The 22092-nt window shown below is 43.1% G+C and overlaps 1 protein-coding gene across 1 annotated transcript in view; it reads right to left on the bottom strand.

Annotated features, from left to right (window-relative positions):
- Positions 1-22092, bottom strand: part of enpep (glutamyl aminopeptidase) — a 104780-nt gene that overhangs the window by 24050 nt on the left and 58638 nt on the right. The window contains exons 8-11 of the mRNA XM_063046364.1: positions 19438-19503; positions 8767-8832; positions 8527-8678; positions 3221-3303 (exon numbers count right to left, since the gene is read on the bottom strand). Coding sequence (XP_062902434.1) covers positions 3221-3303; positions 8527-8678; positions 8767-8832; positions 19438-19503 — 367 coding nt within the window. The remainder of the gene's footprint in view (positions 1-3220; positions 3304-8526; positions 8679-8766; positions 8833-19437; positions 19504-22092) is intronic.

Here is a 22092-nt window from a genome sequence, read left to right as displayed (position 1 = left end):
ATCTATCCTTGTCCACGATCAAGTTGAAACTAATGGTGTTATGATCACTGGAACCAAAGTGCTCCCCTACACAGACTTCCGTCACTTGTCCTAACTCGTGTCCTAACAGGAGATCCAATATTGCATCCCCTCTAGTTGGTCCCTCTATATATTGCTTTAGAAAACTTTCCTGAACACATTTTACAAACTCTAAACCATCTAGACCCCTAACAGTATGGGAGACCCAATCAATATATGGAAAATTAAAATCCCCTACCACCACAACTTTATGTTTCCTGCAGTTGCCTGCTATCTCTCTGCAGATTTGCACTTCCAATTCTTGTTGACTATTGGGTGGTCTGTAATACAATCCCACTAATGTGGCCATACCTTTCCTGTTTCTCAGCTCCGCCCACAAGGACTCAGTAGACAAGCCCTCTAATCTGTCCTGCCTGAGCACTGCTGTAATATTTTCCCTAACAAGCAATGCTACTCCCCTACCTTTCATTCCTCTGCCTTGATCACATCTGAAACATCGGAACCCTGGAATATTAAGCTGCCAGTCCTACCCCTCCTGTAGCCAAGTTTCACTAATTGCTACAACGTCATAATTCCACGTGTCAATCCACGCCCTCAACTCATCCGCCTTCCCCGCAATACTCCTAGCATTGAAATATATACACCTCAGAAGATTTTTACCACCACTCACAACCTTTCTATTAGTGGATTTACTTGAACTTTTAACATCATTTATTTTCACCCCAGCCACACTGTCAGCTCTGGTACTGTGGTTCCCATCCCCCTGCAAATCTAGTTTAAAGCCTCCCCAATAGCATTAACAAACCTCCCTGAAAGGCTATTGGTCCCCCTGTAGTCCAAGTGTAACCCGTCTCTCTTGTACAGGTCCCACCTGCCCCAGAAGAGGTCCCAATTATCCCGAAATCTGAAACCCTGCCCCTTACACCAGTTCCTCAGCCACTTGTTCATCCTCCAGAGCATCCTATTCTTACCCTCACTGGCACCTAGCACAGGTAGCAATCCTGAGATTACCACCCTCGAGGTCCTGCTTTTCAACTTCCTACCAAGCTCTCTACACTCACTCTCCAGGACCTCCTCACTCTTCCTTGCTATCTCATTGGTACCGATGTGCACCACGATATCTGGCTGATCACCCTCCCACTTCAGAATGTCATGCAATCGATCAGAGACATCCTTGACCCTGGCACCCGGGAGGCAACAAACCATCCTGGATTCTCTGTCACGACCACAGAACCTCCTATCTGACCCTCTAACTATCGAGTCCCCTATCACTACCGCTCTCCTCTTTCTCCCCCCTCCCTTCTGCACTGCAGAGCCAGACCCAGTGCCAGAGATCTGGCTACTGCAGCTAGTCCCAGGTAAGTCATCCCCCCCAACAGTATCCAATGCAGTATACTTGTTGTTGAGGGGAATGGCCACAGGGGAACCCTGCTCTGCCTGCCCTTTCCCCTTCCCTCGCCTGACAGTGACCCAATTTCCTGTCCTCTGTTCCTTTGGCGTAACTACCTCCCTGTAGCTACTATCTACAATCTCCTCATTCTCCCGAATGATCCGCAGGTCATCCAGCTCCTGCTCCAGTTCCCTAACATGGTTTGTTAGGAGCTGCAGCTGGATGCACTTCCTGCAGGTGTCATTATCAGGGACACCGGAGGGCTCCCTGACCTCTGTCTTGTGGTCTAAAAATCAGAATAGTGGAAGAACTCGGCGGGGGGGGGGGTCAATTAGCATTTGAGGCAAAAGTTGCAAGCTGAGGTTTTAGATCGAGACCATGCATGATGACTACGACGGAAGAGAATAAAATATTGCTTTAAATATCAAAGATTAGCTTTATTTGTCACATGTATATTAAAAGCATCGCTAGTGTCAATGACCAACACACGCAGGATGTGCAAGATTGTCTGTCGGAGGGAAGGGTAGGAAGGAAGCAGATAGTGATATGTGGAACCCGGTGGGACGGAGCCGAAAGGCCAATGAAACCCGATGGGAAGGAGCCGATAGGCCAATGAAACCTGGTGGGAAGGAGTCGATAGACCAATGAAACCCGGTGGGAAGGAGTCGATAGGCCAATGAAACCAGGTGGGAAGGAGCCGATAGGCTAATGAAACCCGGTGGGAAGGAACCGATAGGCCAATGAAACCCGGTGGGAAGGAGCCGATAGGCCAATGAAACCCGGTGGGAAGGAACCGATAGGCCAATGAAACCCGGTGGGAAGGAACCGATAGGCCAATGAAACCAGGTGGGAAGGAGCCGATAGGCCAATGAAACCAGGTGGGAAGTGGGAGAAGCAGAATGAGGAAAGTAAACAGAGCAAGAAGAAAACTAAGTGGACAGGCATGTGTATGTGGGAGAAGAACATCAGGGGTCTCGGTTCACTGAAATTGGACAATTCTATGCTCATACCACTGGGTTGTGAGTGGATTAAGAGATAGTTTTCCAAATTTGAATTTGACCTCTCCATAGGAATGGAGAAGGTAAACAAATTAGACAAAGTAGAAAGAATGTTAAAATGACATGCACCCCCTAAAGTTTGAGCTGGCAACTTTGGACAGTGCAGGTGATCTACAAAACTATTGAGAGATGCTGAAAGCTGTCTAGGTACGGTGTTCAATAGCCTTGAAGACCAACATTAATCTCAAAGTATTACAGACACATAAATATACCAGTAATGAATCCTACCAAGTTCTCCAAATTAGTCAAATATTATTCCAGATGAAGGGCAAGAAAATCTGTAATGATCTGAGTTTCATCCTATTCAGCTTTCATTGCCTTTGCAGGATTACACAATTTACAGAGTTTACTGATAGAAATTATTTCTTCCAGTGAACTTTGGGACATCATCTTGGATTATTCTCATGCAAATAGACTGATACAAGATAACGTTGTGTTCTGTGAGGACTGAGAACTGAAATCAACTCTCATGATAATGATGCACTGATCTAGTGCATTAATGGTCAGGTTTTGAGTTTGCACTTACAGGAGAGGGTTTTGTTTTCTATGACTTTGGGCTGGCAGTATGTTTAGAATTCCTGGGATAGAATTTCACTTTCCAACCTATTGAGGATGGGTGTACTTTGTAGAGCCACATGACAATTACTCCGAACTATCATCTGCAGGTTCTGTTTTTCTTTCAAACATTTCACCATTTGAAATTTTATCAGAAGCCCACAACTCAGAATCTGACCCTTGTACATCTCATTCCTACCTGTTGCATCTGGTATCTTGAACAGTAAAGTGCTAGTTTCTCCTCCCAGTGTATGCCACTGTATGGGTATGTTCCACTTGTATCTAAAATTGAAAGAAAATCATTATATAATCATAATATACACGGTCTAAAGTTTTCTCTTTTGTTCTTCCTGGCTTCCATTTCCCAGCAACCCGCTCCATTCTTTCTCATTCCATTACAAGCTGCAATATGTACACAGTGAAGGCTCTTCATTCAGTTTCAGAGTACTCAGACATTAGCAATACAAACAACAGGCTGTTTATCGATTACATCTTAGCATTTGACTCCATCAACACCTCACTAAAATCCAACAAGCTTCAAAACCTGGTCCTTTGTCACTTGCTCTGCAACTGAATTCTGACTTTCTCATCAGGTGACCGCAGTTAATATGGATCAGTGACATCTCCCCCTCACTGCAGTCAGCAAAGACGCACCTCAGGGATGAGTGCTGAGCTCACTTCGCTACAAGCATGACTGTGTGGCTAGGTACAACTCAAATGCCACCTACAAACCCGGCGATGGCGTCTCTTTTGTTGGCAGAATCTCAGATGGTGCCAAGGAGGCGCACAGGAGTGAGATAGGTCAGCTGGTTAAGTGCCGCTGCAATAACAATGTCAGAAACACCAAGGAACTGATTGTGGACATCAGGAAGGGGAAGTTGGAAGAACACATCGAGGGGTCAACAGTGAAAAGAGTGAACAGCTTCAAGTACCGAGACATCACCATCTCGGCAGATCTATCCTGGGCTCAAAGGAATTATGAAGACGGCATGCCAGTTGCTAGTAGTTCTTCGGGAGTTTGAGGAAGATTTCATATGTCCCCAAAAATGATTTTTACAGATGTATGGTGGAGAGTATTCTGACTGATTACATCACTGCCTGGTGTGAAGGTTCCAGTGCGCAGGATTAAAAGAGGCTGTGGAATGTTGTTTTCTCAGTCAGCTTCACCGTGACAACTGCCCTGCCCATCACTGAGCACTTCTTCAAAAAAGTGGCATCCACCATCCAGGACATGCCCTCTTCACATTACTACCATCAGGCAGCAGATACTGGAGTCTTAAGACCCACACTCAACTTCTTAGGAATAGCTTCGTTTCTCCACAGTCAGATTTCCGAACAATTAATGAGCCCCATGAACACTACCTTATTATTCTCTTTTTGCACTATTTTATTCAGTTTTAATTTATAGGAATTTTTTTTTAATGTCTTTCACTGTATACCTGCATTAAAACAATAAACTTCACTTCCTATACCAGTGATAATAAACCAGATTCTATGTCCGAGATAAAAACAAGATTTTCAAAGAAGCAGCAAATTCAAAGGGATGGAGAGCAACTGTACGCACAGGCAGGAAGAGATCAGAGATCCACAAGGCATCTTATCTGCATCATAGCCACCTACCTTATTCCCAGTCCTCTGTTTCACCAGGCATCCTAAATCTGTCAAAACCAGGGAGAAAAATACATGACCGTGAAGTAAAATACATGGCTAAATTTCACTTTTCAGAGATCCGAGTCTGTGTGAACTGGTCACTCTGTGAACTAACACAGAAGGACTGTGTTGTACAACAGAAAGCCTTCTGAAGGTGAAAGTAAGTACCATCCCCTTTATTAATATTCTTTTACCACTGACTAATGCACCAAAGTAGACTGGAGTCTACTTTGGAGTGTTATCGTTTAGGGTTTGAGGGGCAATAGTTATATTAAAACTAGTTTCAACACCAGCAAGGTGGGTGGTGTATTTGAGAAAGCCCACACACCCTTTACCAGCTGCTATCAACCCTGCCTTACTTATGCCAGATTGTGCAAAATGTCAGGTTGGGCAAATGGACTTGGCTTGGTAGGCACCTAAAGTCAAAAATCCAGCATTTTACTTGTGCAAACTCCACTGTAAAATATACGGTTTGGTTGCCATTTTAGCATTATGATTTTGTGCTTATTTGTTCAAGATGGTGGCAGAATATTATGTCACAAATAGTATGGTGGTGAACAGTATGTCACAAAATTTAGTGCCAACCAAGTGGAGATCATGTAGCAACAGGAGCAAGGCAACTCTGCAAATTTAGGGATGGCATCTAGATTGAGGTGGATAAACCAGGTGAATCCACATTCTAAATCTATACACAAGCATTACTGTGGCCGCGTGCTGGATTGCTATCTGCAGGATATGCTTGTAATTGAAAAGTCCATTGCCTGGGTTTGTGCATAGTTTATGGTCACAACTTTGCACAGACATGGGTGCTCTACTGCAGCGGTTCTAAACCTGGGGTCCACGGGGCCCTCAGTTAATGGCAAGGCTCCACTGCATAAAAACAGTTGGGAACCCCGGGTCTATTGTGAGGAATTCCCACGACACAAGATCCTGAAACAAACTGAATTAGTTGTCAAGAGATTGAGATTTGGATGATTTTCATTGTTTTGGGAGTACAAGTGTAAAGATTGCTTACGCAAAATTGATTGCACAAACTATTCCAAAGGCCGATTGTCAGGCAGGTGATTGATAAGATAGGGGGCATTCTGTTATACGGGGGGGAGCAAAACCCAGCGTGAAAGACACTGGCCGTAAAGCTACATCACACCCACCCTTTCCAGTTCAAAGGACAGGAAGTGCTGCACTGCACCGACATGGGGGCAAAGAACAATACTCAGGTCACGGCCTGGTACAAGCATAGACTTCAATTCCCAGTGTCAGTCAGAAAATGCCACTGGGATAGCACTTCTGTCACTGCGGCAGGCTGAAGCAGCAAAATCATAAAAGTATTATCATCTTCCAAGTTCTCTTACTCACACAGCATCTTCATAAATTCAGCCCATGATTGAATGGTGGAGCAGACTCGTTGGGTTGAATGGCCTACTTCTGCTCCTATATCTCATGGTCTTTTCCCTCAATTACATTCATGGTCAAGTTCCCAACTAACCCACATTCTCAACTACACCCCAAAAACTCTGCATTAGGTCAAGAAACACTATGCTATTTTCCCAGTGAATTAAATAGATCAGCAACCATTTCAGGAATAAACTATTCTGAACCAGTCAACAAGCACAAAAACCATTAACAAAGAGCAAAAGGGAGACAAGTGGCACATACAGATAGGGTGACTGTCGGTGCGCTCAGTACAAGACGACAAAGAAGGGCACCACTTCAACTGGGACAGCACGGAGGTTCTGGCGCAGGTAAGCACGAAGCAGGCATGACAATTTTTAGAAGCATGGTTCTCTTCTGACAACTCCATAAGCAAACATATCGAAATAGACGCCATCTATGAACCCCAAAGAACCAAAGAAACACAAGCCAGTAGAATTCAAAGGCCAACTGAAGTGTTAGCCAAGCCAAGTGTTAGCCGAGGCAAGTGAACACTGTATAAATGTGAGCACACGCAGAGAGGGAACGCCAGGAGCTGCACCCTGAGGATGTCACATTGATTGGCGGTGAAACGTCTGCAAACTAATTGCCAAGCTCGGCAAGCACTGCAACATCAAACAGACAGATATTGTTTTTGGAATATTAAATGAATATTACTTTAATGTGGCAAGCTGTAGGATGCACCAGAGCTACAGAATCTAGATGTATCTGAGGTTAACATTGGTGAAAGTCCACCTACATCATTCATGGTGCAGAATTGTCCAAGAATAAGGTTAATTCACCATTTTAAACATAAAAATTCAACACACAGTTCACTTTAATGAGAATAACAGCAAATTGAGCATGCATTAAACAAAGTAGAACTATATAGATGACGATCCTCATCTATTCTCCAATAGGCGGTTCAGCTGGTTTTAAATTCTGTCCACAGATGATCAACAGACCAAGATTAAAACCAGCCTCTTCACTAACAATGTCACTTCTGCACGGTCATAACCAATAGCAGAGAAAACGTGAAATAAAAGCAAAGCTACCGCATGAAAGGCTTATTGAGAAAGTCAGGAAACATGGGATCAAAGAGGACATTGCTTTGTGGTTCCAGAACTGGTTTGCCCACAGAAGGCAAAGAGTGGTTGTAGATCAGTCATATTCTGCATGGAGGTCGGTGACCAGTTGTGTGCCTCGGGGATCTGTTCTAGAACTCCTACTCTTTGTGATTTTTATAAATGATCTGGATGAGGAAGTGGAGGGATGGGTTAGTAAATTTGCTGATGACACAAAGGTTGGAGGTGTTGTGGATAGTGTGAAGGACTGTCAAAGGTTACAGCGGGACATCGATAGGAAGCAAAACTGGGCTGAGAAGTGGCAGATGGAGTTCAACCCAAATAAGTGAGAGGTGGTTCATTTTGGTAGGTCAAGTATGATGGCAGAATATAGTATTAATGGTAAGACTCTTGGCAGTGTGGAGGATCAGAGGGATGTTGGGGTCTGTCCATAGGACACTCAAAGCTGCTGTGCAGGTTGACTGTGTGGTTAAGGCAGCATACGGTGCATTGGCCTTCATCAACCTTGAGTTCAAGAGCCGGGAGGTAATGTTACAGCTATATAGGACCCTAGTCAGACTCCACTTGGAGTACTGCGCTCATTTCTGGTCATCTCACTACAGGAAGGATGTGGAAACTATAGAAAGGGTGCAGAGGAGATTTACAAGGATGTTGCCTGGATTGAGGAGCATGCCTTATGAGAATAGGTTGAGTGAACTCAGTCTTTTCTCCTTGGAGCGATGGAACTTGAGAGGTGACCTGATAGAGGTATACAAGATGAGAGGCATTGATCGTGTGGAGAGTCAGAGACTTTTTCCCAGTGCTGAAATGGCTAACATGAGAGGACACAGTTCGACGGTGCTTGGAAGCAGGTACTGAAGAGATGTCAGGGGTAAGTTAGTTAGTTGTTTTTTAAAAAAAAACGCAGAGTGGTGAGTACGTGGAATGGGCTGCCAGCGACTGTGGTTAAGGAGGATATGATAGGGTCTTTTAAGAGACTCCTAGACAGGTACATGGAGCTCAGAAAAATGGAGGGCTGTGTGTAACCCTAGGAAATTTCTAAAGTACATGTTCGGCGCAGTATTGTGGGTTGAAGGGCCTGTATTGTGCAGTAGGTTTTCTATGTTCTAAGAAAATGCTGAAAGCATGCTGCATGCCAGGCAGAAAGGAAAACCTAATGTCAGATCTAGGGAAAAAAAAAGAGAAGCAAATTAGTTTCAGTATGAAGTATGTTCATTAAAGGATGATCAAAATCCTGTTGATTTTCGTTATGTTAATGACACTAATATACTTTGTACATTTGAAACGCAGTGAGAATATAAAATGTAGTGGTCAAAATAGTTAAAACAAATATGTTTTAAATTATGGATGGATATCTTACTTCAGGAATGAAGGAGGCTGAGTTGCATCTGCCTTTGGGTCCAACAGGAAACGTTTCTGCGAGATTACACTATCTGAAGTAACGCTCAGCACAGGGAAACCCATTTGTCGTGTCCATGTATCCATCACTTCTTTTACTGGTTTACCACTGACCTGAGAATGAAAATGAAGTTAGCTCTACTTGGTGCAATGGGCACATGAAGAAACAAAAGCCAAAACGAGGGATTTGAAGCTCACCTACCTGAGCCAAGGCTTCCCAGAAGTCATCTGTTTTTGCATTTTTAAATTGATGACCACGGAGGTATTTCTGAAGATAGAATGCAGCACTTAATTCACCTTATTCAGCTATTATGATCAAAGAACTCCTCTTCACTATGGCAAATACTATTTATTTTTTGATTCCTTCATATTCAAATACCAACAAATGCTTTTTAGCATGCAATTGATCATAGTCTATTACAGCAATGGAATGATACCATTTAGCCTAACTCATCTATTCTAACACCCCCGCCCCCCCACAACTAGTCCTATCTGGCTAATAAGCATCTAAACCCCTTCTATCCATGCACTTACCAATAATCATTTGAACATTGTTACTGTATCTGCTTCAACCATTTTCTCTGGCAGATCATTCCATACATATCACCCTGTGCATGAAGAGGTGTTCCTCAAGACACTCAAATCTTTCACCTCTCACTTCAAAGCCATGTCCTCTAGTTTCATGTCCTCCTTCTTCGGAAAATGACTATGTACATTCACACAAACTAGACCCCTCATGATTTTAGATACCTCTATAATGTCACCCTTGGCTTTTCCAATGTCCCCCTATAATTCAGTCTTGGCAACATCTTCACTGTACTCTCTCCAGTTTAATGATGTCTTTCATACAAATGGGCAACCAAAACTGTACACAATACCCCAAGTGTAATCTCACCAATGCCCTTTTTTTTAAACAAAGTGTAGGTGCTCCCAAAGAGAGCAAGACCAGTAATGGGGACTTGCTACTTGAAAACCTGCACAATCTTTTAACGGAGGTAGAAAAGACATGTGAAAAGGGCAACGTTACAATAGTCATGGAGTATTTCAATATGAAAGCAGATTTGGAAAATTAGATTGTTGCTGGATCCCAAAAGAATTTGTAGAATGCCTACAAGATGGCTTTTTAAAGAGCATCTTATGGTTGAGCCAACTAGAGGCGGGTCTACTCAGGACTTGGTGTTGTGCAATGAACTGGAATTGATTAGGCAACCCAAAATAAAGGAACCCTTAAGAGACGGTGAGCATAATATGATAGAATTTGTCCTGCAACTTGAGAAGGAGAAGCTAAAGTCAGATGTATCAGTATTACAGTGGAGTAAAAGGAATTACAGAGGCATGAGTGAGGAGCTGGTCAAAGTTGAGTGCAAGGGGACACTAGAAAGATGACAGCAGAACAGCAATGGCAGGAGTTTCTGGGACCAATGTGGAAGGTACAGGTTTGATACATCCCAGAGATGAAGTAGTATTCTAAAGGCAGGATGACACAACCATGGCTGACAAGGGAAGTTAAAGACAACATAAAAGCAAAAGAGAGAGCATTATAATACTGCAAAAATTAGTGGGAAGTTAGAGGATTTGGAAGGTTTTAAAAACCAATAGAAGACAACTAAAAAAATCCTCAATAAGTCAGGATCAAGTGAAATATGAAGGTAGGCTAGCCAAAAATATCAAAGAAGATACCAAAAGATTCTTCAGAAATATAACGAGTAAAAATGAGAGGTGAGAGTAAATACCAAACCACTGGAAAATGACACTGGAGAAGTAGCAAATGGGGACAAGGAAATAGTGGATGAATTAAGTACTTTGTACAAGTCTTCACTGTGGAAGATATTAGCAGTATGCTGGAAGTTTGAGAGTGTCATAGGACAGAAGTGAGTGCAGTTGCTATTACTAGGGAGAAGGTGCTTGGAAAGCTGAAAGATCTGAAGGTAGGTAAGTCACCTGGACCAGATGGACTACATCCCAGGATTCTGAAAGAGGTAGCTGAAGAGCCTGTGGAGGCAGGAGTAACAGTCTTTCAAGAATCAATACACTCTGGCATGGTTTCCGAGGAAAGGAAAATTGCAAATGCCATTCCACACTTGAAGAAGGTAGAGAGGTAGAAGAAAGAAAATTATAGGCCAGTTAGCCTGACCTCAGTGTTTGGGAATGACGTTAGTGTCAATTGTTCAGGGTATTTGGAGGCAAATGATAAAATAGGCTAATGTTAACATGACTTCCTTAAGGGAAAATCTTCCCTGACAAATCTGTTGGAATTCTTTGAGGAAGAACAGGGAGTAAATCAGGTGCTTGAGGAGTATAAGAAGTGCAAGAAAATACTTAAGAAAGAAATCAGGAGGGCTAAAAGAAGACATGAGGTTGCCTTGGCAGTCAAAGTGAAGGATAATCCAAAGAGCTTTTACAGGTATATTAAGAGCAAAAGTATTGTAAGGGTTAAAATTGGTCCTCTTGAAGATCAGAGTGGTCAGCTATGTGCGGAACCAAAGGAAATGAGGGAGATCTTAAATAGGTTTTTTGCGTCTGTATTTACTAAGGAAACTGCCATGAGGTCTATGGAATTAAGGGAATCAAGTAGTGAAATCATGGAAACTGTACAAATTGAAAAGGAGGAGGTGCTTGCTGTATTGAGGAAAATTAAAGTGGATAAATCCCTGGGACCTGACAGGGTGTTCCCTTGGACCTTGAAGGAGACTAGTGTTGAAATTGCGGGGACCCTGGCAGAAATATTTAAAATGTCACTGTCTACGGGTGAGGTGCCAGAGGATTGGAGAGTGGCTCATGTTGTTCCGTTGTTTAAAAAAGGATCGAAAAGTAATCCGGGAAATTATACGTCGGTAAATTTAACGTCGGTAGTAGGTAAGTTATTGGAGGGAGTACTAAGAGACAGAATCTACAAGTTTTGGTCACCAAATTACAGGAAGGATATTAATAAGGTTGAAAGAGTGCAGAGAAGGTTTACAAGGATGTTGCCAGGATTTGAGAAACTCAGTTACAGAGAAAGGTTAGGACTTTATTCCCTGGAGTGTAGAAGAATGAGGGGAGATTTGATAGAGGTATAAAATTATGATGGGTATAGATAGAGTAAATGCAAGCAGGCTTTTTCCACTGAGGCAAGGGGAGAAAAAAACCGGAGGACATGGGTTAAGGGTGAGGGGGGAAAAGTTTAAAGGGAACCTTAGGGGGGGCTTCTTCACACAGAGAGTGGTGGGAGTATGAAATGAGCTGCCAGACAAGGTGGTAAATGCGGGTTCTTTTGTAACATTTAAGAATGAATTGGACAGATACATGGATGGGAGGTGTATGGAGGGATATGGTCCGTGTGCAGGTCAGTGGGACTAGGCAGAAAATGGTTCGGCACAGCCAAGAAGGGCCAAAAGGCCTGATTCTGTGCTGTAGTTTCTATGGTTTCTATGGTTTCTAAATAACAAGTAGGATAGACAAAGGAGATTTGGTGGATGTTATGTATTTGGATTTTCAGAAGGCTTTTGACAAGGGGCTGTACACAAGGTCACTTAATAAGGTAAGAGCACATGGTATTACAGAAAAGATATTTGCATGGATTAGGGATTAGCAGGAGACAAAGAATGAGAGTAAAGGGAGCCTTTTCTGTCTGGCTGCCAGTGACCAGTAGTGTTCTGCTGGTGTCAGTGCTGGTTCTACAACTTTTTACCTTGTATGGCAATGCAAGAAGGAATTGATGGCTTTGTGGTCAAATCTGTGGACGATATGAAAATAGCTGGAGGGACAAGTAGTGTTGAGGAAGCAGGAACTCTGCGGAAGGACTTGGACAGATTAGGAGAATGGGCAAATGGAATACGGTGTTGGGAAGTGTATGCTCACGTACACTATTTTCTAAATGGGGAGGTTAAAAATTCAAGGTGCCAAGGACTTGGAGTCCTCATAGAAACCATAGAAACTACAGCACAGAAACAGACCTTTTGGCCCTTCTTGGCTGTGCCGAACCATTTTCTGCCTAGTCCCACTAACCTGCACACGGACCATATCCCTCCATACACCTCCCATCCATGTATCTGTCCAATTTATTCTTAAATGTTAATAAAGAACCCGCATTTACCACCTCATCTGGTAGCTCATTCCATACTCCCACCACTCTCTGTGTGAAGAAGCCCCCCCTAAGGTTCCCTTTAAACTTTTCCCCCCTCACCCTTAACCCAAGTCCTCTGGTTTTTTTCTCCCCTTGCCTCAGTGGAAAAAACCTGCTTGCATTCACTCTATCTATACCCATCATAATTTTATATACCTCTATCAAATCTCCCCTCATTCTTCTACGCTCCAGGGAATAAAGTCCTAACCTATCCAACCTTTCTCTGTAACTGAGTTTCTCAAGTCCTAGCAACATCCTTGTAAACCTTCTCTGCACTCTTTCAACCTTATTTACATCCTTCCTGTAATTTGGTGACCAAAACTGAACACAATACTCCAGATTCGGCCTCACCAATGCCTTATACAACCTCATCATAACATTCCAGCTCTTATACTCAATACTTTGATTAATAATGGCCAATGTACCAAAAGCTCTCTTTACGACCCTATCAACTTGTGACGCCACTTTTAGGGAATTTTGTATCTGTATTCCCAGATTCCTCTGTTCTACTGCACTCCTCAGTGCCTTACCATTAACCCTGTATGTTCTACGTTGGTTTGTCCTTCCAACGTGCAATACCTCACACTTGTCTGTATTAAACTCCATCTGCCATTTTTCAGCCCATTTTTCCAGCTGGTCCAAGTCCCTCTGCAGGCTCTGAAAACCTTCCTCACTGTCTACTACACTTCCAATCTTTGTATCGTCAGCAAATTTGCTGATCCAATTTACCACATTATCATCCAGATCATTGATATAGATAACAAATAACAATGGACCCAGCACTGATCCCTGTGGCACACCACTAGTCACAGGCCTCCACTCAGAGAAGCAATTCTCTACCACCACTCTTTGGCTTCTTCCATTGAGCCAATGTCTAATACAATTTACCACATCTCCGTGTATACCTAGCGACTGAATTTTCCTAACTAACCTCCCATGCGGGACCTTGTCAAAGGCCTTACTGAAATCCATGTAAACAATATCCACTGCCTTCCCTTCATCCACTTTCCTGGTAACCTCCTTGAAAAATTCCAATAGATTGGTCAAACATGACCTACCACGCACAAAGCCATGTTGACTCTCCCTAATAAGTCCCTGTCTATCCAAATGCTTGTAGATTCTGTCTCTTAGTACTCCCTCCAATAACTTACCTACTACCGACGTTAAACTTACCGGAGTATAATTTCCCGGATTACTTTTCGATCCTTTTTTAAACAACGGAACAACATGAGCCACTCTCCAATCCTTCGCCACCTCACCCGTAGACAGCGACATTTTAAATATTTCTGCCAGGGCCCCCGCAATTTCAACACTAGTCTCCTTCAAGGTCCGAGGGAACACCCTGTCAGGTCCCGGGGATTTACCCACTTTAATTTTCCTCAAGACAGCAAGCACCTCCTCCTTTTCAATCTGTACAGTTTCCATGATCTCACTACTTGATTCCCTCAATTCCATAGACTTCATGCCAGTTTCCTTAGTAAATACAGACGCAAAAAACCTATTTAAGATCTCCCCCATTTCCTTTGGTTCTGCATATAGCCGACCACTCTGATCTTCAAGAGGACCAATTTTATCCCTTACAATCCTTTTGCTCTTAATATACCTGTAAAAGCTCTTTGGATCCTCATGTAGGATTTCCTAAACGTTACTTTGTAGCTTGAGTCAGTGGTGAGGAAGGGATATGCAATGTTAACATTCATTTCGAGAAGACTAAGAATATAAAAGCAAGGATGTAATGCTGAGGCTTTATAAGGCACTGGCAAGGTGTCACTTGGAGTATTGTGAGCAGGTTAGGGTTCCTCATCTTAGAAAGGATGTGCCAGTATTGGACAGTGTTCAGAAGAGGTTCACGAGAGTGATTCTGGGAACTAGAGGTTACCATATGAGGAGTGCTTTTTGGCTCTGGCCTGTGCTCGCTGAAACTCAGAAGAATGGGGGGTGGGGGATCTCATTGAAACCTTGTTGAAAGACTTAGATAGATTGGATATGGAGAGGATGTTTGCGATAGTGGAGGAGTCTAGGAGCAGAGGGCACAGCCTCAGAATAAAGGAACATCCATTCAGGAGGAATTTCTTTAACCAAAGAGTAGTGAATCTACAGGATTCATGGCCACAGGTGGCTGTGGAGGTCAGGTCGGTGGGTGTACTTAAGGTGGAGGTTGAAAGGTTCTTGATTAGTCAGGGCATGAAAGGTTATGGGGCGGGGGGGTGGGGAAGGCAGGAAAATGAGTTTGAGTGGGAAAATGGATCAGCCATGATCAAATGACTAAGCAGATCCAATGGGCCCAATTCTTCTCCTATGTCTTATGGTCATAAGGTCTTAGGGATGATGGTCTGATTTCCGTGAGGCAGTGGGAGTATTTAAAAGAGAGCAGTTTGTGGAAGTCGGCCATCTTTCTCGGCAGTTGATTGGGACAAAACTGCGAAAGTGCGTGTAAGTCAGTACGTGAGGCAACGGGATTATTTAAAAGAGAGCAGTTTGATGGAGCAAGCAACGGAGTAGAAGGAGACAGGGTAGGAAGGCTTTGCCTCGAGAGGCTTTGGCGAGCAGAGGCTGAGGATGAGCTTCACTCCAAGTGAGGTAAGGCAGGGTAAGTTCCTTTAAAAGGAGAACGGTCTGCAACAGTATTTTATTTGAAACAAGGAAGGTGGCGAGGCTGTAGCGTATTGGGTAGGTCATGACAGCTGAGATCGGCCCCGTGGTTTGTTCATCCTGCAGCATGTGGGAAATCAGGGATACTTCCAGTGTCCCTGATGACTATGTGTGCAGGAAATGTGTCCAGCTGCAGCTTCTGGCCAACTGCATTGAGCAGCTGGAGCTGCGACTGGGTTCATACTGGAGCATCCGCGATGCTGAGAAAGTCGCGAATAGGATGTTCAGTGAGTTGGCCACACCACAGGTAAAGGCTACGCAGGCAGAAAGGGAATGGGTTGCCACTAGACTACGTAGCAGTAGGCAGGTAGTGCAGGAGTCCCTTGGGGTCATCTCCCTCCTAAACAGATATTCTGTTTTGGATACTGTTGGGGGAGATGTCTCATCAGGGGAAGGCAGCAGCAGCCGAGTTCATGGGACCATGGATGGCTCTGTGGCACAGGAGGGAAGGAAAAGGAGTGGGAGAGCTATAGTGATAGGGGATTTGATTGTAAGGGGAATAGATAGGCGTTTCTGCGGCCGCAAACGAGACTCCAGGAGGGTAAGTTGCCTCCCTGATCAAGGATGTCTCTGAGCGACTGCAGGACATTCTGGAGTGGGAGGGTGAACAGCCAGTGGTCGTGGTGCACATGGGTACCAACAATATAGGTAAAAAATGGGATGAGGTCCTACAAGGTGAATTTAGGGAGTTAGGAGATAAACTAAAAAGTAGGACCACAAAGGTAATAATCTCTGGATTACTACCAGTGCCACGTGCTATTCAGAGCAGAAATAGGAGGATATTTCAGGTGAATATGTGGCTTGAAAAATGGTGCAAGGGGGAGGGATTCAAATTTCTGGGGCATTGGAACCAGTTCTGCAGTAGGTGGGACCAGTACAAACAGGACGGTCTGCACCTGGGCCAGACTGGAACCAATGTCCTAGGGGAAGTGTTTGCTACTGTTGTTCAGAAGGATTTAAACTAATGTGGCAGGAGGATGGGAACAAGTGCAGAGAGACAGAGGGGTGTAAAATGAGGGTAGAAGCAAAAAGTAGTAAGGTGAAAAGTAAAAGTGGCAGGCCGGCAAATCCAGGGCAAAAATCAAAAAGGGCCACTTTTCAACATAATTGTATAAGGGATAAGAGTGTTGTAAAAGCAAGCCTGAAGATTTTGTGTGTCAATGCAAGGAGCATTCGTAACAAAGTGGATGAATTGAATGTGCAGATAGTTCTTAATGAATATGATATAGTTAGGATCACAGAGACATGGCTCCAGGGTGACCAAGGATGGGAGCTCAACATTCAGGGACATTCCATATTCAGGAGGGATAGACATGAAAGAAAAGGAGGTGGGGTAGCATTGCTGGTTAGAGAGGAGATTATCGCAATAGAAAGGAAGGACATTAGCCAGGGGGATGTGGAATCGATATGGGTAGAGCTGCAAAACACTAAGGGGCAGAAAACGCTGGTGGGAGTTGTGTACAGGCCACCTAACAGTAGTAGTGAGGTTGGGGATGGTATTAAACAGGGAATCAGAAATGCATGCAATAAAGGGACAACAGTTATAATGCGTGACCAGATTGGTAAGGGTGCTGAGGAAGAGGATTTCTTGGAATGTATACGGGCTAGTTTTCTGAACCAACATGTCGAGGAACTAACTAGAGAGCAGGCTATTCTAGACTGGGTATTGAGCAATGAGGAAGGGTTAGTTAGCAATCTTGTCGTGCGAGGCCCTTTGGGTAAGAGTGACCATAATATGGTGAAATTCTTCATTAAGATGGAGAGTGATATAGTTAATTCAGAAACAAAGGTTCTGAACTTAAAGAAGGGTAACTTTGAAGGTATGAGACGTGAATTAGCTAAGATACACTGGCAAATGATACTTAAAGGATTGACGGTGGATATGCAATGGCAAGCATTTAAAGATCGCATGGATGAACTATAACAATTGTTCATCCCAGTTTGGCAAAAGAATAAACCAGGGAAGGTAGAGCACCTGTAACTGACAAGGGAAATTAGGAATAGTATCAATTCCAAAGAAGAAACATACAAATTAGCCAGAAAAAGTGGCACACATGAGGACTGGGAGAAATTCAGAGTCTAGCAGAGGAGGACAAAGGGCTTAATTAGGAAAGGGAAAAAAGATTATGAGAGAAAGCTGGCAGGGAACATAAAAACTGACTGTCAAAGCTTTTATAGATATGTGAAAAGAAAAAGATTGGTTAAGACAAATGTAGGTCCCTTACAGTCAGAAACAGGTGAATTAATCATGGGGAACGAGGACATGGCAGACCAATTGAATAACTACTTTGGTTCTGCCTTCACTAAAGAGGACATAAATAATCTTCCAGAAATAGTAGGGGACCGAGGGTCTAGTGAGATAGAGGAACTGAGGGAAATACATGTTAGTAGGGAAGTGGTATTAGGTAAATTGAAGGGATTAAAGGCAGATAAATTCCCAGGGCCAGATGGTCTGCATCCCAGAATGCTTAAGGAAGTAGCCCAAGAAATAATGGATGCACTAGTGATAATTTTTCAAAACTCTTTAGTTTCTGGATTAGTTCCTGAGGATTGGAGGGTGGCTAATGTAATCCCGCTTTTTAAAAAAGGAGGGAGAGAGAAACCAGGGAATTATAGACCGGTAAGCCTGACATCGGTGGTGGGGAAATTGCTAGAGTCAGTTATCAAAAATGTGATAACAGCACATTTGGAAAGCGGTGAAATCATTGGACAAAGTCAGCATGGATTTGTGAAAGGAAAATCATGTCTGACGAATCTCATAGAATTTTTTGAGGATGTAACTAATAGAGTGGATTTAACCAATTTCCCCCGGGATCAATAAAGTATGACTATGACTATGACTATGGATAGGGGAGAACCTGTGGATGTGGTATATTTGGATTTTCAAAAGGCTTTTGACAAGGTCCCACACAGGAGATTAGTGTGTAAACTTAAAGCACATGGTATTGGGGGTATGGATTTGATGTGGATAGAAAATTGGTTGGCAGACAGGAAGCAAAGAGTGGGAATAAATGGGACCTTTCCAGAATGGCAGGCAGTGACTAGTGGGGTACCGCAAGGCTCAGTGCTGGGACCCCAGTTGTTTACAATATATATGGATGACTTAGATGAGGGAATTAAATGCAGCATCTCCAAGTTTGCGGATGACACGAAGCTGGCAGTAGTGTTAGCTGTGAGGAGGATGCTAAGAGGATGCAGGGTGACTTGGATAGGTTAGGTGAGTGGACAAATTCATGGCAGATGCAATTTAATGTGGATAAATGTGAGGTTATCCACTTCGGTGGCAAGAACAGGAAAACAGATTATTATCTGAATGGTAGCCGATTAGGAAAAGGGGAGGTGCAACGAGACCTGGGCGTCATTGTACACCAGTCATTGAAAGTGGGCATGCAGGTACAGCAGGTGGTGAAAAAGGCGAATGGTATGCTGGCATTCATAGCAAGAGGGTTCGAGTACAGGAGCAGGGAGATACTACTGCAGTTGTACAAGGCCTTGGTGAGACCACACCTGGAGTATTGTGTGCAGTTTTGGTCCCCTAATCTGAGGAAAGACATTCTTGCCATAGAGGGAGTACAAAGAAGGTTCACCAGATTGATTCCTGGGATGGCAGGACTTTCATATGAAGAAAGACTGGATGAACTGGGCTTGTACTCATTGGAATTTAGAAGATTGAGGGGCGATCTTATTGAAACTTATAAAATTCTAAAGGGTTTGGACAGGCTATATGTAGGAAGAGTGTTCCCGATGTTGGGAAGTCCAGAACAAGAGGTCACAGTTTGAGGATAAAGGGGAAGCCTTTTAGGACCAAGATGAGGAAAAACTTCTTCACACAGAGAGTGGTGAATCTTGGAATTTTCTGCCACAGGAAACAGTTGAGGCCAGTTCATTGGCTATATTTAAGACGGAGTTAGATATGGCCCTTGTGGCTAAAGGGATCAGGAGAGAAGGCAGGTACAGGGTTCTGAGTTGGATGATCAGCCATGATCATACTGAATGGCGGTGCAGGCTCGAAGGGCCGAATGGCCTACTCCTGCACCTATTTTCTATGTTTCTATATTTCTGTGACGCAAAGCCGACTTATTTATGAAAATTTTAAAAAAACGAAAAATCTTGTACCTGGCATCCCTTCTGAAATTTTTCCGGAGATATCCAGTCACGTAACATCCGTAGAATTGAGGCACCCTGCAAGTGGAAGCACAAAACATGTATGTGTGTGTATGTGTATATATATCAGTTTCCTGAAAATTTGGGTCCGGTTTAAGTTAGTAAATGGAATCAAGGGTGAATCTTATCCAGAGTGTAATTTGAAGATCCCTTCCTTGCCTCCAAGTTAATTCTCCAGCTTCCTGACATCTTGCCCAAAATGCAGACGAACCCATGCTTGTATTGGTAACATCTTGATTTCTGTATACAGTTAGTAGGGGAGGATCCAGCACAATTCTAGCAAATCCTACCTAGTTTTCATTGTATAGGAATGAAAATTGGGTAAATTTTATAAACTGAAAGAGAAGAGTTTGAAGAACTCAGCCAGTCAAACAGTATCTGTGGAAAGAGAAACCAGCTACTGTTTCAGGTACATGACTCTTTTGAGTGATTTGTTATGCCAGATTACCACTAATGCCATGAAGAAAATTAACCAATACGATGTTAGTACTAATGCTATTCCAGAAACCTTAAACAAATTACAAATCAAGACATGCATTTCCAGCGTATTCAGCCTCTCCTTACAATTCAAGGCATCTCGTCCTGGAAAACATTCCTGTGATTCTTTCCTGCAGCCTTTTCATCTTAATGGCATCCTTTCTGCAGTTGGGCAAACAAAACTACATACAATACTCCAAAAGTACTCTCACCAAGGAATTGTACAGTTGTAACAAGACCTCACTCTTGTACTCAGAGTCTTGACTGATTAACCAACCATGCTGACCGAGTTCTTCATCTCCCTGTTTGTCAGTGTCTCCACTTCCAGGTGATGTACCAGCACCCCTAGGTCTTGTTATGGTACAGGCTCCAGGACCCTGCCATTCACTGTACAACTCCTGCCTTGGTTTAACTTGCCATGTATTTATCTGAGTTCAATTCCGTCTGCCATTCTTTGGATCTCAGTTGCCCCAGGTCAGATCTTAGATAACCCTCGTCACTGTACACTACGCCGTTAATTTTGGTGTCATCTGCAAACTCACTAACCACGCTAACTATATTCTTATTCAAGTCATTTAATGGATGACAAGCACGAGCAGACCCAACATTCAACCCCATAGCCCACTAAAGGTCACTGACCTCCAACTTGTAAAACAACCCTTAACTAACACCCCGACTCCTTCCAGAAAGCCAATTTTGTGTACAGTTGGCTAGCTCACTTGGAATCTCACGCATTCTAACCTTCTGGACTAGCTAACCATGCAGGATATGGTCAACAGCCTTGCTAAAGATCGTGCAGGAACGTCCACTGCCCCTGTCCTCGTCAATCCTCCTAGCCATCTCTTCCAAAAAGTTCAGACAAGTTTGTGAGGCATGGCTTCACATGCACAAAGCTATGCTGACCATTCTTAATTAGTCCTTGCCTTTCAAATGCTGGTGGATCCTGGCTCTCACAATCCCTTCCAGTAACTTCCCCACTAATGTTGCTCAGCGGCTTGTCATTCCTTGGGTTAAATAAAAGGACATTAGCCACCCTCCAGTCTTCTGGTACTTCACCTATGGCTATAGATGGTGCAAATCTCTTTGCCAGATATCAAAATTTATTAATTCCCTCGCTTCCCACAAATTCCAAGATGCACTTGGTTAGTCTCCAGGGGTTAGTATGCTTTAAGACCACTATCACCACCTTGTTTGTAATGTGGATATACTCCAAGAAACCACTATTCATTTCTTTTAATTCTTTAACTTTCATGACTTCCTTCACAATATATACAGATGAGAAAGATTCATTTAAAGACCTTGTCCATCTGCTGTGGGTCCACAGATCGATGACCACATTGATGCTTAAGAGAACCAATTCCCTCTTCTATTACCCTTTTGCTCTTAAGACACCTGTTGATATTCTCCTTTACCTTTGCTGTCAAGACCATCTCCTGCCTTTTTTAAATAGCTAGGAAATTCATGGAAATAATAATTAACGGAAATACAAATGGGAGATTTTTTTGTCACCAAATCCATTAATTCTATGCTTTATCTCATTTAAAAATACTATAAAATTAACATAATGTGAAAGGAAGGACTATGGAGTTGTCAGTGCTCCAATAATGTCCTCCTATTTCTTAGTTATACATCAAAAGTAAAAGTACATGTATACCACGTTAAGATTAATTTTCTTGCAGGCATTCAGAGTAAGTACAAAGAAACAGCCAATTAAAAACTACACACAAAGACAAACAAGCACTGTGCAAAAGACAAACTGTGCAAATACAAAATGAAAATCAAAATAATACTAGATAAATAAGTAATAAATAACACTGAAAATGCGAGTTGTAGTGTTCTTGAAAGCCAGTCCACAGATTGTGGAATCAGCTTAGTGTTGGGGTGAGTGAAGTTATCTACTCTGATTCAGAAGCCTGATGGTTGAGGGGTAAGAACTGTTTCTGAACCTGGTGGTGTGGGACCTGAGGCTTCTGTACCTCTTTCCTGATGGCAGCAGCATGGCCTATGTGGTGGGGTCCCTGATAACGGACACTGCTTTCCTGCGACAGAGCTTCAACTCTATCACCTGACTTTCACAGTCTGCCAATATCGAAGACAAAATGAAAAGAAATCGACTCCTATCAGAAAACT

The sequence above is a fragment of the Mobula hypostoma genome, chromosome 4 (assembly GCF_963921235.1).
Source record: "Mobula hypostoma chromosome 4, sMobHyp1.1, whole genome shotgun sequence".
NCBI lineage: Eukaryota > Metazoa > Chordata > Chondrichthyes > Myliobatiformes > Myliobatidae > Mobula > Mobula hypostoma.
This window is presented reverse-complemented; position numbering and strand designations above follow the sequence as displayed.